Source organism: Cydia amplana, chromosome 12, assembly GCF_948474715.1.
Source record: "Cydia amplana chromosome 12, ilCydAmpl1.1, whole genome shotgun sequence".
NCBI lineage: Eukaryota > Metazoa > Arthropoda > Insecta > Lepidoptera > Tortricidae > Cydia > Cydia amplana.
Genome location: NC_086080.1, coordinates 14,370,691 through 14,387,541, shown reverse-complemented (window position 1 = coordinate 14,387,541; position 16,851 = coordinate 14,370,691). Strand labels below are relative to the sequence as shown.

Genomic DNA, 16,851 nt, shown 5'->3' with positions numbered 1-16,851 from the left:
AAGCAGTGTGAAAGAGACAGAAAAAGCAATATCATTAAGATGTTTTTATAAGTATTTTAATTAATGTGTTAAAACAGCTTTAAATTACCTATTTGGTATTCGTTTGTTGTATTATAGAAAGCTTTAAGCATTTACCTGTTGGTATTTGTTTTTATACAAAATATTAAATATTTCGTTTTATCCTTCCTTGACTTTCATTTCGAAACCGAATAAAAAAACAAAAATCATTATATTACATCATTTTTATTGACAAGCACATGACATCGGTTATATTTATATCAATTATATCCAATGCGAAATCATAAACAATCAAAACCTTAACACTACGCAATAAGGTACACTTTGTTAAAAAACAATAATCATTAATCAGCCTTAAAACACTCCGAGCTCAAAAACTGCGGTCGTATGTGTGTGCTTGTACAGTCGCCATCAGATATATGGGACCGGTCAAAGTGCTCAAAAATATCTGAATAGGTTCGCTTCTGTCAAGGAGTTAGAGTGCGAGTTCAGATATTTTTGAGCACCTCGGCCGCTCCGATATATCTGATGGGAACTGTATGCCGATGTAACAAATATACATCTTAAGCATGAGCAAAAATGACAAACTTCATGTTTTGTCGATATTTTTTTTGGTCTTTCTACAAAAGAAAAAATTAAAGTTTAGACATCTGTAGAAATTATAATAGTATACAGTTAACATAATCAATAAATTAAATTACCTAATATAATACATACATGAACGGAAGAATAAAAGTAGTATATATAATAAATAGTATATCTACTCTAGTGTAAACTCCGAATACATGTGTTGAGATCATAAACATAGCATTAAGCCTAAGCGAAATTACACACACTCAGTGGAAATACCAGTTAATGGTTTTTTTTTGTATATTTAGATAGGTAAAATTTTTAAATAGCAGGCACGAACTGAATTAAAGTAATTTTTCTTGCCAAATTTTTGAGAAAACAAAAATATTTGAAAAAGTTCAGTCCTTAAAATTATTTCTACATTCGTTCATTATAAGGAAGCAAGTACAGTCAGCAGCAATAGTTGCTAAGCGGGCGGGTTGTTCAAAATGATCTTGACGCGACTTTATTGTTAAGATAATAAAAGTGCGTGAGGGTAATTTGGAACACCTCGCCCGCTTAGCAACTTCTGCTGCTGACTGTACGTGAACATTGCATTACCTAACTCTTTTGCTGCTGACAGTACTTTGTCTTTCCGTAGCACAAATCCTGTCTCATACAATAGTAAAACATAACTCCGGTCGATAAGGTTCACTTTTATTTAATCGCCTTGCGCTGTTTTTGCAGCTGTATGGTTTTATTCTTGGTCTATTTTATACATTGTTACGCAATAATCAACTGTAATTCCGCGTAATAAGACTCACTTTTGTTTGAGGAAATCCTTCCGCTGCTGCTGAAGTTTTTGCTCTAACATAGTTATCTTCTCCTGGTACTTGGCAGTTTCGCGCGTCAAAGCCTGGATAGCGGAATCCTTTCGCGCCACAGCCACTTTTACTCTGAATAAAAAAATAGCTATGTGAAAATTCATTAGAAAGATCTCTTCCAAATTGCCTAAGAAGTGCACGTAATTAAGTGTACGTGTGTGTTCCACCTGTCCAATTTCTTGGTTGAATGTATATTAATTTTGCGTTTCACATTTTGCTTAATGAGAGAGTGAGACACAATGACATTGGACCAAGAAATTGGAAAGGTGGAATACCATCCTAAGTTGCAAACTGCAAAGGCATACTATTTCTGGATAAGAAACGGTCACACACATATACAGTTGTATTTTCAGTATTGTGCTGACGCCAAAACCGTTTGCCAAAAGCGTGAATCTATATTAATGAAAATAATGTAAAAAAAGTGTGATTACGGAACCCTTGGGGCGCGAATCCGACTCGCACTTAGCAGGATTTCTTACGATAGTGCTGAAATGTAACCTAGCAAACCCAATTTGTCAGTAAATAAGACCAAAAAAACTATACTTATCCCTTTCTTTTGGGTGCTAGTACCAGTGTAAGACAAAAACAGTATGATTCTCTCTTTCTATGTTTGAAATGAGACAGACACTGGGGCCAAACTATAGGAATCCGCCGTCGTGAACGCTGCTCCCACTGTTAGTGCTCGAGAAAGGAGACCTAGGCTCTCCGAAACATGTCGCGCGAGTGACTTAAAACAAGTGAGTCTAAACCGTAAAATGATGCAATGGTATTACTGAATCGCGATTAGAAAGGGATTGAGATAGCTGTCAATCCATATTGATTTTGACGTAAGTGTATGGAAATCTGTTATTTCTAATCCCTTTCTGATCGCGGCATGATAGTAGTACCTAATGTTAGTATGTCTCACAACAGTTTAAATTCGATTAAACTATAGGAACTCCCGGATTAAATTGAGGAGTTAATGACACGTACTTGGCATAGAGCTGGTGCATCTGCTCTTCGTGCGTTTTCTTCATATCTTCCATCTCTTTCTTCAGCGTATCGACGCGCTGCTCCCACGCGTGCTCGCAGCTCGAACGAATTTGTTCGGCGGCCGCTTCCAGTTGAGTATTTTTCTATAGTAAAGAAGGAAATGTATAAATACGTGTCACTATTCGAGTACTTACGAACTCGTTTTTTTGTATAATATGAGAGTAAAGCTTTGGATTCCTCCGAAAACGGTGCCGTAATATGACGGCCGCTATATAGCGTTGACTGACGTCACTAGAACGTTGTCTATGTAAACAAGATGGCGCGGTTTCCTAGACGGCGTTACGTTACGTTGATTGTCAACGTAACGTAAGATGACGGCCGTCATGACGGTGTCGATAGTTTCGTGAACGTTTTATTAGATAGCGGTGACGCCATTTTGAATAAATGACACGAGATTTGAATAAATGATTCCGTACTTCGATTATTTTCCTCTTCTGATGATATTTCATCCTCCAAGTAAATTATAGATGATCAAGCAAATCTTGTCAGTAGGAAAAGGCACGAAATTCAAATTTTCTATGGGACGATATCCCTTCGCGCCTACATTTTTCGAATTTGCCGCTTTGACCTTGGTGGCTGACAGTGTGTTATGACGCTGTGGTACTTTCCACATGTCGTCACCGTAAAGACGGCCGTCTTTTGCGGCCGCTATATGACGGCACCGCTTTCGGAGGAATCCAAAGCTTAACTGTTCGAGTATTTCCGAACTAGTTTTTTTTGTATATGAAATCTATTGCAGTTTATAAATTATATTTTTATAGTAGTGTGACTACTTAAAAACACAAATCAAAAAGTATTTAATAAAATAATTTGATTTGTTCTAATACTAATTACCTCAGTAATAACTTTGTTTCTAGTTTCCAGCTGCGAGATTGTGATTTCTAATTCAGCACCTGAAATAAAACAAATAAAAAATAGACGAATTTTTATAATAAATGTAAAATTTTGTTCGATGCTTTTACCTCTTGTCAAGATAACGCAACTTCCGTTCAATAGATGGCACTGAATATTGGAGGACCGCGACTTTGTATAAACTCTGTCAGTCTTCTTGTTTTACTCGTCCATGATGGTAAGGCGAGCTTTGGATTCCTCCGAAAACGGTGCCGTAATATGACGGCCGCTATATAGCGTTGACTGACGTCACTAGAACGTTGTCTATGTAAACAAGATGGCGCGGTTTCCTAGACGGCGTTACGTTACGTTGATTGTCAACGTAACGTAAGATGACGGCCGTCATGACGGTGTCGATAGTTTCGTGAACGTTTTATTAGATAGCGGTGACGCCATTTTGAATAAATGACACGAGATTTGAATAAATGATTCCGTACTACAATTATTTTCCTCTTCTGATGATATTTCATCCTCCAAGTAAATTATAGATGATCAAGCAAATCTTGTCAGTAGGAAAAGGCGCGAAATTCAAATTTTCTATGGGACGTTATCCCATCGCGCCTACATTTTTCAAATTTGCCGCTTTGACCTTGGTGGATGACGGTGTGTTATGACGCCGTGGTACTTTCCACATGTCGCCACCGTAAAGACGGCCGTCTTTTGCTGCCGCTATATGACGGCCGTCATATGACGGCACCGTTTTCGGAGTAATCCAAAGCTTTACGTTGACAATCAACGCCGTCTAGGAAACCGCGCCATCTTGTTTACATAGACAACGTTCTAGTGACGTCATTCACCGCTATATTACGGCCGGCACCGTTTTCGGAGGAATCCAAAGCTTATGGCGTTAGGTATCACTACATAGTATAAAACACAGTCGCTGCCCACTGTCTGTCCTTATATGTATGCTTAGATCATTAAGACTACGCAACGGATTTTGATGCGTTTTTTTAATAGACTCTATCTATCAAGAAAAAGGTTTATGTATAATTTGTTAACCCGTGCGATGCCGGGGCGCTAGTAAAGTATAAATGAAGGGCTTACACCGATCCTCCGCGTGTCGGACGCGCGCAGAAGCGTCCTGGTACCGGCGCAGCGTCGCCTGCTCCGTGTCTGCTAACTCACGGAGCTCGCGTACTGTTCTTTATTCCTCCTGTGAAGTATGAATGAAGGGCTTACACCGATCCTCCGCGTGTCGGACGCGCGCAGAAGCGTCCTGGTACCGGCGCAGCGTCGCTTGCTCCGTGTCTGCTAACTCACGGAGCTCGCGTACTGTTCTTTATTCCTCCTGTGAAGTATGAATGAAGGGCTTACACCGATCCTCCGCGTGTCGGACGCGCGCAGAAGCGTCCTGGTACCGGCGCAGCGTCGCTTGCTCCGTGTCTGCTAACTCACGGAGCTCGCGTACTGTTCTTTATTCCTCCTGTGAAGTATGAATGAAGGGCTTACACCGATCCTCCGCGTGTCGGACGCGCGCAGAAGCGTCCTGGTACCGGCGCAGCGTCGCCTGCTCCGTGTCTGCTAACTCACGGAGCTCGCGTACTGTTCTTTATTCCTCCTGTGAAGTATGAATGAAGGGCTTACACCGATCCTCCGCGTGTCGGACGCGCGCAGAAGCGTCCTGGTACCGGCGCAGCGTCGCCTGCTCCGTGTCTGCTAACTCACGGAGCTCGCGTACTGTTCTTTATTCCTCCTGTGAAGTATGAATGAAGGGCTTACACCGATCCTCCGCGTGTCGGACGCGCGCAGAAGCGTCCTGGTACCGGCGCAGCGTCGCCTGCTCCGTGTCTGCTAACTCACGGAGCTCGCGTACTGTTCTTTATTCCTCCTGTGAAGTATGAATGAAGGGCTTACACCGATCCTCCGCGTGTCGGACGCGCGCAGAAGCGTCCTGGTACCGGCGCAGCGTCGCTTGCTCCGTGTCTGCTAACTCACGGAGCTCGCGTACTGTTCTTTATTCCTCCTGTGAAGTATGAATGAAGGGCTTACACCGATCCTCCGCGTGTCGGACGCGCGCAGAAGCGTCCTGGTACCGGCGCAGCGTCGCTTGCTCCGTGTCTGCTAACTCACGGAGCTCGCATTCATACTGTTCCTTGTTTCTCCTGTGAAAATAGTTATTTGTACAACAAGAGATCAAAGTTTGATATTTCTTCGAGTGCTTATTTTGAGTCCCGTGCAAGCGAAAGATTCTATAATAGATTCACGAGCGTAGCGAGTGAATCTAATTTAGAATCTTGAGCGTAGTAAGGGACTCAAAAGCGCACGAGATGTAAATAACTTTGATCTCGTGTAGTACACAACATTTTTCACCTCAGCAGTGAGAACATATTAAAGAACCCGAAAAATGTATTCCTTCTTCATCACTTACCTCTATTCACTCATGTTTTCTTAAGATATACCAACAATTAAATTTTCACCTCAGCAGCTCGAACAAGGGTACTTTGCTACTTAAAAACAGTGAGCAAAATCGCATTTTGCTCACTGTTTTTAAGTAGCAAAGTACCCTTGTTCGAGCTGCTAAGGTGAAAAAATAATTATTACGTAATATTGCGCATAATATTTCAATTTCACAAATTAATTCTATGGCCGACATGAACGCCTAACGGCTCAGCCACGACATTGAGCGACTTGCGACGGCCTACCTAATAGCCTGTCTCGCTCACACTAGTGCTGCGCAGCTATCTCCGTCTCTTTCTTACCTAATAGCCTCCTGCAGCTCACTACGACCAGCATGAGCTTCTTCCATTCTCTCCATAGTGCGCTCTATCTGTCTCCGTCACACTAGTGCTGCGCAGCTATCTCCGTCTCTTTCTTACCTAATAGCCTCCTGCAGCTCTCTACGTCCCGCCTGGGCTTCTTCCTCCATCCTCTCTATAGCGCGCTCGATCTCCCTGTCTCGCTCGCGCCTGTGCTGTGCTGCTATTTCCGTCACTTTCTTCTTGAGTGCCAACTGTTGCTCGGCTTCGAACTCTTTCTTGTGTTGTTCGAATTCTTGTTCTAACTCTTCTCTGTCTAGTTTCATTTCTTCCTAAAAACATAATAATTTAAACTAGCTATCACGGTTCATGAGATACAGCCTGGTGACAGACAGACAGACAGCTAGAGGGACAGAGGAGTCTTGGTAATAGGGTCCATAGGGGAACCCTAAAAAGGATATTATGTACAGTGGTAGGTGATTAGGCACCTACTTATATTAATATATATACCTATTTAAAGTAGACCTTAATTATTATCATGTTGTAACACTTAATTGAGAATGTGATATAGTTATCATATATAAAAACATTAAAAACTGTTGGAGCATAAATTACCCAGTGAGCAATGAAAATATAGAGGTTTAATCCCTTGAGCCCCGTAGCGATATTGCATCCGCAATAAAAATCAAAATTTAAGACCTCGGGGTCGTTTTTAGGTGATCAATTTTGATCTCTATAGGGGTTAAACCAACCTGCATTTTCTCTCTTTCTTTCGCAATCTCCTGTTCCATTTGACGTTTCTTTTCTTCGAGTAGTTTTTCTTGCTCCTCTTTCCATTTTTCTGAAGAAACGATACATTATAGACATGAATTTTATGTATTATTTCTAACTAACTATTTATAGCTTTTCAATTATGTATCACGACTTGAAAAGTTGATTAACTGATTTGGTTTTGGTTTAGTTTCGGCGGATATACCGAACCTTCGGCCGAAACATGATTTTTATGGCGAAACCAAAACTTCTGACACGAGTTGTCAGTCTTCTTTATTTATTAGACTCTTGCATTAAAGTATATTTTGATCTCACCGAAGCTCTCTTTCTGTTGTTTCTCCCTCTCGCTCAGGCCGGAGGCGACGCGTTCGTTCTCAGCGCGCATTTCTGCCACCAAACGGGTTCTTTGCTCCTGGTATGTCAGCTCTAGTTCGAGAATCTGCTTCTCAAGTCTGTAAATAACGTTTTATTAGAATAGAATAGAATAGATATACATATGTCAAATGAAGCGCTAGTGGCCTAGCTGTAAGAGCGTGCGACTTGCAATCCGGAGGTCGCGGGTTCAAACCCCGGCTCGTACCAATAAGTTTTTCGGAACGTATGTATACGAAATATCATTTGATATTTCGGTCGCTTTTCGGTGAAGGAAAACATCGTGAGGAAACCGGACTAATCCCAATAAGGCATAGTTTACCCTCTGGGATGGAAGGTCAGATGGCAGTCGCTTTCGTAAAAACTACGCCAATTCCTGGGATTAGTTGCCAATCGGACCCGTGATGAACCGAGGCAAAATGCCGGGACAACGCGAGGAAGATGATGATGATTTAGAAGTCAAATGATCAATTCAAGGTTCTGACTTTAGCATGTTTACTAACTGCTAACTAACTCTAAATAACTGCTCTGCATGGTGCATCTTTAGATCCGCTATCTCTTTCTAATCCACTAGTGTCTAGACGTAAGATAGAGACAACAATACCTGGAGCTGGCCAGCTGACGTTCCTTCACTAGAGCAGCTTCCTTCTCCCCCTCGAGCTCTCTTCGTTGCGCCTCTAACTCTTGAGCATGTTTGGCTTGTGCGCGACCTAACTGCTCTGCGTGGATCTTTAGATCCGCTATCTCTTTCTAACTGCCTACTAACGCCTACACATACGATAGAGACAATAATACCTGGAGCAGGCAAGTTGTCGTTCTTTAACTATAGCAGCTTTAGATCCGCCATCTCTTTCTAATCCACTAGTGTCTAGACGTAAGATAGAGACAACAATACCTGGAGCTGGCCAGCTGACGTTCCTTCACTAGAGCAGCTTTCTTCTCCCCCTCGAGCTCTCTTCGTTGCGCCTCTAACTCTTGAGCATGTTTGGCTTGTGCGCGACCTAACTGCTCTGTGTGGATCTTTAGATCCGCTATCTCTTTCTAACTGCCTACTAACTCCTAGACGTAAGATAGAGACAACAATACCTGGAGCTAGCAAGTTGTCGTTCTTTAACTAAAGCTGCTTCCTTCTCCCCCTCGAGCTCTCTCCGTTGCGCCTCTAACTCTTGAGCATGTTTGGCTTGTGCGCGACCTAACTGCTCTGCGTGGTGCATTTTTAGATCTGCTATCTCTTTCTGTTGCCGATCTGCCATCTCGCGGAGCTCGCCTTCTAGGCCTTTTACTGTCAGTTCCTAGAATTTTAAAAGAAATATGTAAATACGATACGTACTCGTGCGTTCCACAATTGTCTACTAAATAAAGCAATTTTTGGGAAAATCTTGATATATAGATGGTCAAGCAAATCTTGTCAGTGGAAAAAGGCGCGAAATTCAAATTTTCTATGGGACGATATCCCTTCGCGCCTACATTTTTCATTTTTGCCGCCTTTTTCTACTGACAAGATTTGCTTGACCATCTATAAGTACTTTTTATTTATTTTTGTTTATTATACATTTATTGTGATTGTTTTTTTGTGAAAAAATTCTGGCTTTAGCTTTTGATTTTTTTAAATTAATTACCTTAATTTTCTCTGCCTTTTGTCTGACCCAACGTTGCCTTGCTACCTGTAAATTCAATGTATGCATTTGGTTAGCCTTTCATATGTGAATGGTAGTCATATACTTATCGTAGGTTCAAATCTCGGTTGTGCTGTAAAGAGCAGAAATAATCGTTCTCGAAAAAATGCAAAAAGAAGTCTAAAAATTCGTTCAGCATCCTTGTCATACTCAGACAAGAGGGTGAGCGTCTACTCAGTTTGCACCCTGGGTCCCTGGCACAGAATAAATAATATTGTACTAGGTACAGAAGGTTCACTCTCTAACAAAACGCGTCTATTACGACAGATATGACCGCTTGGTGGCGCTAGCGCGAGCAGGCGTCCGTTCCGTAACGGTTCGCGGCAACTACTATGGCTAGACACCAAAATTGGTGTGGGCCGCATGTACTTGTAGCGACGCGACGAAATCGCGGAGTGAGCCACGCCTGACCCTGGTCTGCTCCATGATATAGGTACCAGGGATGTTGCGGATGCCGATTTTTTGACATCCGCGGACGCGGATGCGGATTTTCAAAGGCTCACATCCGCGGATGCGGATGTCAAGATAGTACCATAAAAAACGTCAAATATTACATTTTAGTAATTTTTATTTCAAAAAACCGGCCAAGTGCGAGTCGGACTCGCGTTCCAAGGGTTCCGTACATTAAGTCCCACTCACGCTTGACTGCTCATTTCTAATAGGTTTTTTTGGTTAATGACTAAATTACCTAGCAGTCTAGCACTTATGCCGATGCTAAGACGTTCCTGTACCGACCTGTTCCACATCCGCATCCGCATTAAATCCGCATCGATTTTATGCGGATGCGGATGCGGATGTTGAAAATAATGCGGAAGATCCGCGGTTGCGGATGCGGATATTCGCAACATACCTGATAGGTACCTGTTGCGCAGCAGCCATCTTATCGTGTTGATTCCGGAGTTCTAAGTTGTAGCGCTCTTCCAAAGCTTGAGCCGAGAATTTCCAGCGCTCTTCGAGCGACTACCTCTCGTCTTTGCATTTTGCCTTAGCCTAGTTTTAAGGATTTGAACTAGTTATATATAGACTCCCTATTCTTGAGAAAAAGGGTCTATATATTCCCCCTGCCATAAAAAAGCTTAAGTCACCTGTTGTGCAGCAGCCATTTTGTCGTGTTGGTTTCTTAGTTCCAATTTGTAACGCTCTTCCAAAGCTTGAGCCGAGCGTTTCCAGCGCTCTTCGAGCGAGTACCTCTCGTCTTTGCACTTTTCCTTAGGCTAGTTTTAAGCCTTTGAACTAGTTATACAGGGTGGATTTTCTTTTTGGGTCAGTGAGGGCAGCTACAAGATCCCGTGCTGCTACGAGAAAACGGTCTTAGAAGACCTTCCCTAGGTTTCAAATTAATGAAGATTGGCTTTTACAGATTTTGAAAAAAACATTCAGGGTGCGAGAAAAAGGTCATTTTTGACAAACTTTTTTTTTGATGCCAATCGATCCCATTCCTATTGAGGATCAAAAGCTTGTATGGAACCAAAAAATAATTTCCGGCTAGAAAAAACACAAATTGAGGAAAACTTTTCCCATACAATTTGTATGAAAATGAAAACTTTTATTTTTTACATGCAATTTTTGTATGCCAATCGATTCCATTCCTATCCAGTATCAATAGTTTCCTAGGGGTCAACTTTCGATAATGTACTAAAAAGCCACAAATTAATAAAAACTTTTTCCATACATTTACTATGGAGAAAACGTGAAATTTTATTCACGATTTTCAATCCGTCCGTTCAAAGACACGGACCAATCACGGCACGGGATTCGCTCACCTCGTCCCCCCGCACCCCGGTATTTTTGGCAGCATCGATTTCATGAAATAATTGCTCTAAACTCAGTCTAGAGGATTCCTAGTCTATGCCCTATTCTTTAGATAAAAGGGTCTATATATGCCCTGCCAATAAAAAAGCTTAAGTCACCTGTTGTGCAGCAGCCATTTTGTCGTGTTGGTTTTTTAGTTCCAATTTGTAACGCTCTTCCAGAGCTTGAGCCGAGCGCTTCCATCGCTCTTCGAGCGAGCGCCTTTCGTCTACTAACTGCTCGATTCGGTGGTTGAGTGTCTTCTTGTCGTTTATTAGCTGAAATAAATACAACGGAAATATAATTGCCTGACTCATATTCACATTCATGGGTTTGAATCCCGGTATTAACCGGGTACATATTTATTTGTGTGATGAGCACAGGTATTTGTTCCTGAGTCATGGGTGTTTTCGATGTAGGTATATAAATATGTATTTACCTAATCTATATAAGTATGTATATCGTCGCCTAGCATCCATAGTACAAGCTTTGCTTAGTTTGGGGCTACGTTGATCTATGTAAGATGCCCCTAATTTTTTTTTTAAAACAATATAATACACAATTTTTCTAGGCGAAAGGACCGCACACGCTGAACGGCAGTTCGCTGTGCCTAAACCGTGTGTGCGAGCTACCTTCTAATGAAATCGCTCAGATATCAGGCGGCCTAGCTAAGGTGACAAACGTGGGACAGTTGCGTTTCGATCGCTACGGAGCGTAAGCGATTGGCACGTTGGCTACGCGGCCAGAACTTACTTGGTCAATGAAAGCTTGGTGCCTTTTGATAGCCTCCTCGCATTCCGCCTTCACCCTGCTGATGTTGCGGAGCGACTGTTTCTCCAAATTGCTCACTTTGTTGATCATCTGAAATTAAGAGCAAATGGGAAGTTTATCCTTACATAATGCTTGAAACAAATTGTTTTCTTGCATATCATTCTCTACCTTACGACTACATCATTAAGGGCTAATTTAGACGGCGCGCGAACTCGTATACGATTTTAGTTACATTGCGGACCATTGAGATTACATCAATTCAGCCGACCGATCAAATGACGCAATGTAATGAAACTCACATGCGAGCACTGTCTAAATGAGCCCTAATTCATTACAGACATAATCACATATGCTCCGTCCATTATACAGTAATTCTGGTTGTCAATACTCAAAAGTTACACTTAAGGAAACCAAGCAAGAAGATACCAATAAGTACCTGTTCCTTGTGATTGGTCAAGCTCTCCTGCAGTAGAGCAATGCAGCACGACCGCTCCTCGAGTTGTAGGGAAGCCGTTACTAGTCTCTGGGCTATTTCTGTGTGAGGCAGCTTTAGTAGGGCCTCCAATCTAAAACATGAGGCACATTAAGGCCACTGTACACAATGGGCCAGCACCGGCCACTCCAAGGGACGCATTTATGCGTTAGAGGGAGCAAGTGATATTGCTATCTCATTCTACCGCATGGCTGCGTCCCTTAGAGTGGCCGGCGCTGGCCCATTGTGTACTGGGGCCTTTATATGCACGAGCAATGTTACAATTCACAATTCGTAAACCTTATTACAATGACACAAGGTCTACCAATAAACAGTTAAAATATTTAGTATATAGGTACAGTAAAATACCAGCGTTTTTGTTTTTGAGAGTAGTGAGATGTCGTGAAATTGCTCACTTAGATTGTAAAATATTCCGCTAACCTTGCCGAGTTAACGATCAGTAAATATTGCGACTTTTTATAAAGTTGGGTCTAGATTTGGCGAAAATATAAAACCAACAAACTTGCATGAATTGCGGTAATTTTCGGTTCGCGGCGTATTCACTAATTCTTGGCGCACCACAACAAAAATTTTGGTGAACATTTTTACACATAGAGAAGAAATTACTTACTTGGGAATAGTTTGAGGAGTAGAGCTGGTCACAACAGATAGAGCATCATTGGCGCTCTGCTCAACTTTCTCCAAAAATTCGAAGATTTCCCTGCAACATTTCCCAAATCAGTATAAAACACCCTACCTACCTCTACATACAATCTTATCAAATCTATTCATTAAATTAATGAGCACTTACATAAAATTATCCTTAGGCGTAACTTCTCTTTCTTCCTTGACTTCTTTTTGTGGAGTTTCCACAACATTGGCATTAGTAACAGACGTTACAGGATTATCTCCAAAACTTTCAATGTCTTTCAACATCGAATAAATATCCAAGACAGTCGAATTGGAGGTCAACTCTTTTGGTTTCACTGGTTCTTGATTAACATGTGGAGTTGGTTCAGGTTGTTTAATTTCTTGAATTTGAACCGTCTGTTCAGTTGGTTTAGGTTCATTTTCGCTCTTATCTTCTGAGATCGGAGATGTGTCTACATCTTCTAAGAGAAGAGCACTAGGTGAAGGTGCAGAAAGAGACATCCAAGAATCGATGTCCTTGTCATTATTGACTCCCTCTATTCTGGCACTAATAGGAGTTCTAATCGTGAACATATTCCTCTGGGTCAAATTTCTTGCCACTGATGCACTGCGTCTCTCTATTGTAGATCTGTTATTCCAGTTATGCTTTGCTTCAATATTTTCAAATTTCTTGAGATTTTTAGCAAATTCTTTTGTATTACCGCCTTTGACTTTTAAATAATTTTGTATCAGTTCTTTAGTTGTTAATTTAGATACGTTCCTCTTTCTAATATCTAGATTATTAATGTTACTGATATCATCATCTTTCGCATTAGAACGAGTGTTTTTTTCTTCAGAAAGATTTGAATGCTGTTCAAACATTTTATCAATATTCAATGGAGTTGGAGAAATCGCATCAGTTTGCATATCTTTTATAGTAAGATCATGCAAGTTGTTTATAGCTTCTAATTCCTTCTTGTAATCTTCAATAACTTTGGACGTGTACGCTTTAGTAGTACTGTTAAGGAGATACGTAGGATATTCCAAATTTTCTTTTTTATCTGTTTTTGCATTTTCTTTAGTTTCACTGCTTCCAGGAATTGGGAATGTGTGTTTTGCAGTACGGATTGGAGTATTACTAGGAGGCACAGCAATATGCCCTTCTTTCTTTAAGAAAAAGTCTTTGTACAGTAATCTGCTATGATTTAAAGGTTCACTCCATGCTTTAGGTATTTTTTCATTGCTCGCCGTAGAAATACTATCGAGACTTTTAGGTTGATCAGAAATCTTATTATCAGAGTTAGATTTCCTCAAATTCGCAGTGGTAGGTAAGGAGTATCCTTGCTTGTAGTATTTCTCATCATTAGCGCTGCTAGGGTAGCCTGAATCTTTTGATGAGGAATCAGTATTAACTATAGTGCTAGACATCTTGGACTTATGGTTGTCAACTGAAGATGAACGAAAATCATCATAGAAGCTATTGTAAGTCCGAGCTTCAGCTATATAGTCTGATGCTTTAGGAAACTCCTCTTTTTCATGAACGTCATAAGTATGTCTACCAGTTAGATCGCCTTCTGTGTCGTCCGCGTCTTTATTTTTAAGTTCTTCTAAAGAATTTTCTGGAGACAAACTTAGAAGGTTATTAGATGGGACACTGTCTAAGTCTTGCGTAGACTCCTCTTCAACTAAAGACAACTGTTGCTTAGTTTGCATAAGGCGTCTAGAATATACATCGATGGCGTTTTCTATGTCTTGCTTCTCTCCGAATGAAACCCTACCCGCTAAAGGATTATGCGCGTCAGGGTCCAATGGAACAAAGTATGATTCATAAGTGCTAGTTTTAAATGAAGGTGACAAGCATCTAGTGTTACCATCTCTGCTTTTTGTTGGTGATTGTGGTCGTTTCTCCATTATTTTAACTTCTAAACCGTAGTCATTTGTTTTATCTTCATTTACAGGAACATCCATGACTCTTCGTCCTTTTCTGGCTATGTTACGGTATTTAAGAAATTTTTGGTTGTTGTTTTTAGTCTTAGGGTTAGGGCTAAGTTGTGCTTTGGCTTTGATTTTTGTTCCTAGGCTAATGAAAGTGTCCTCAGACCCATAGTCAGAGGCATTGCTGCATAAGTCTTCTTTTCTTGCATATTGCTTGTTATTTAGTTTGGTGTCTCCAAGTAAGTGGGCTGTAGGCGGTAAGACTTTGATAGTGGCAGGCGAGTCTGCAAATAAGTACTACTTAGTAAATACATATAAGGTATAGAGTCTGTGCGGAAAGAGAAGAGTCCTGAAATGTAAGGGATCCAGTACATTCTATGACTCTTCTCTTTCCGCACAGACTCTAGTAACAATATTGTCACACTAACACTGTAACAGATACAGATAGAGCTAACATATTTAGGCTTGCGCACACCGCTCGCGTGACGTGTGCGTGCATAACTCTAACATTTTAGCACAAGTGCATGTTTATGCACAGTCGCGCGTGACGTGTGCGTGCATAACTCTAACATTTTAGCACAAGTGCATGTTTATGCACAGTCGCACGTCACGCAGATGGTGTACTCTGGCTTTAGGCTCAATGAGTTTCTTAGAGGAATAAGTTTGCCTTTGTTGATATGATAATGAGTTACTTACATTACTTTCATATTTACACATTTGTTAAATAGCTAGCCACCCGCCCCGGCTTCACATGGGTAAACAAATTATACATAAACCTTCCTCTTCCTCCACTCTATCTATTAAAAAAACCCGCATCAAAATCCGTTGCGTTGTTTTATACTATGTAGTGATAACATGGATAAACATGCCCCCTATGTAAACACTATTACAGTATGTACGAATTTCTCACTGTTATATGACTCGAGGAGATCTGCACTGAATGTTTTGAAGAAAGTCCTGGTAGATTGCACTCTCTCTTTGGCATCTGCAGAAAATGGCCGCTTGTAACTCTCTTGGATATCCTAAAACAAAGAAGTAAAGTAAGTAACAACAAAAAAGAAACATAAATCAGGAAAAAATACATCTGAAAGCTACATTGCCACAGACAGGCACAAAAATACACATATTTATTAGATAAAGTGGCTGCCTCACGGGTCATTGTTAAAACACGGTAACCTAAGACGACAAATAAAACACTTCACAATACAAAACGCAATCTTAGAAAAAAAATGATTTTTGCTAAAAACAACAGGTCGTCATACAGAAATCATGTGACGTTGTCAAAAATCTTTCAAACTACTTGTCTTAGGTGACTGAAGACCCTGAAGACTAAACAATTTATCATATTTATTCTATAAGATTAATTCCTACCGGCGTGAAACAAGAATTCTGAAGCGCAGATCGAGGTCTATTCCGTATGTTTTTTCTGTCGTCCCTCTTCTTACTTCTGTACGATAAATTCACCGGCGAGCCCAGCAACCGTAGATTCGCGTTTTCTTTAGACATTTCACATATTATTTAAAGTTTTGCTCCTTTTCTAATGAGATTCGTATAGATTTTCAACTTGTTGACGTTTAATTTGTTTTTGCCATGACAGTCGTTGCTAAGCAACGGGGTCCTATTCTCAGAACAATGTATATTGGTTTATGTTCAAAATTCAAAATAAAGTTTAAATCTATAGTGTGTCAATGGTCTGTTTGATTTCAAACATAGACAGAGAGAATCATACTATCTTTGTCTTACACTAGTACTAGCACCCAAAAGAAAAGGATGAGTATAGTTTTTTTTTCCTATTTACTGACAAGATTTGGTTGACCCAGTATATAATATAACAACTTAAATATATGATTTCAAGCATTAAAAAATTATCAAAATGACATCATGGAATGCGTTTACATTCAGTGCGCAACATGTGCGTACTCTTCAAAGAGTAGTATAATATATATAGCTGGTCAACCAAATCTTGTCAGTTAAAAAAGGCGCGAAATTCAAATTTTCTTTGGGACGATATCCCTTCGCGCCTACATTTTTCAAATTTGCCGCCTTTTTCTACTGACAAGATCTGTTTGATCAGCTATATATAGTACTCTTTATTTTATTTACCGGAAATATACTATAATAGGTCCCACACATAGATAGTAGGATAGGATAGAATAAAATGTTGCCAGCCAACAAAAACAACTATATTGGTAGAAAATCACAACTACTATATACTGGGTCAACCAAATCTTGTCAGTAAATAGGAACAAAAAAAAACTATACTCATCCTTTTCTTTTGGGTGCTAGTACTAGTGTAAGACAAAGATAGTATTCTCTCTATGTGTTTGAAATCAAACGGACCTTTGACACACTATAGTAGGTAG

The 16,851-nt window shown here is 40.5% G+C and overlaps 1 protein-coding gene across 1 annotated transcript; it reads right to left on the bottom strand.

Moving 5' to 3' along the window:
• Positions 1–1,326: 1,326 nt before the first annotated feature.
• Positions 1,327–15,994, bottom strand: LOC134653112 (centrosomal protein of 131 kDa). Its single transcript, XM_063508419.1, has 16 exons — positions 15,860–15,994; positions 15,399–15,510; positions 12,735–14,772; positions 12,555–12,644; positions 11,888–12,017; positions 11,434–11,541; positions 10,800–10,958; positions 8,833–8,877; positions 8,300–8,505; positions 7,157–7,293; positions 6,823–6,911; positions 6,191–6,402; positions 5,364–5,476; positions 3,318–3,376; positions 2,424–2,566; positions 1,327–1,523 (listed from the first exon to the last, which is right to left on the bottom strand). The coding sequence occupies exons 1-16, from the start codon at positions 15,992–15,994 to the stop codon at positions 1,388–1,390; spliced, it is 3,912 nt and encodes a 1,303-aa protein (XP_063364489.1). The 3' UTR covers positions 1,327–1,387.
• Positions 15,995–16,851: the final 857 nt, after the last annotated feature.

Excerpts from the sequence above, each read along its gene's own strand:
- LOC134653112 (XM_063508419.1), bottom strand. The coding sequence starts at position 15,994 with ATGTCTAAAGAAAACGCGAATCTACGGTTGCTGGGCTCGCCGGTGAAT. Across the intron at positions 12,645-12,734 it reads ACGCCTAAGGATAATTTTAT|GGAAATCTTCGAATTTTTGG; the intron begins GTAAGTGCTCAT and ends GAAATGTTGCAG. Across the intron at positions 2,567-3,317 it reads GAAACAAAGTTATTACTGAG|AAAAATACTCAACTGGAAGC; the intron begins GTAATTAGTATT and ends TCTTTACTATAG.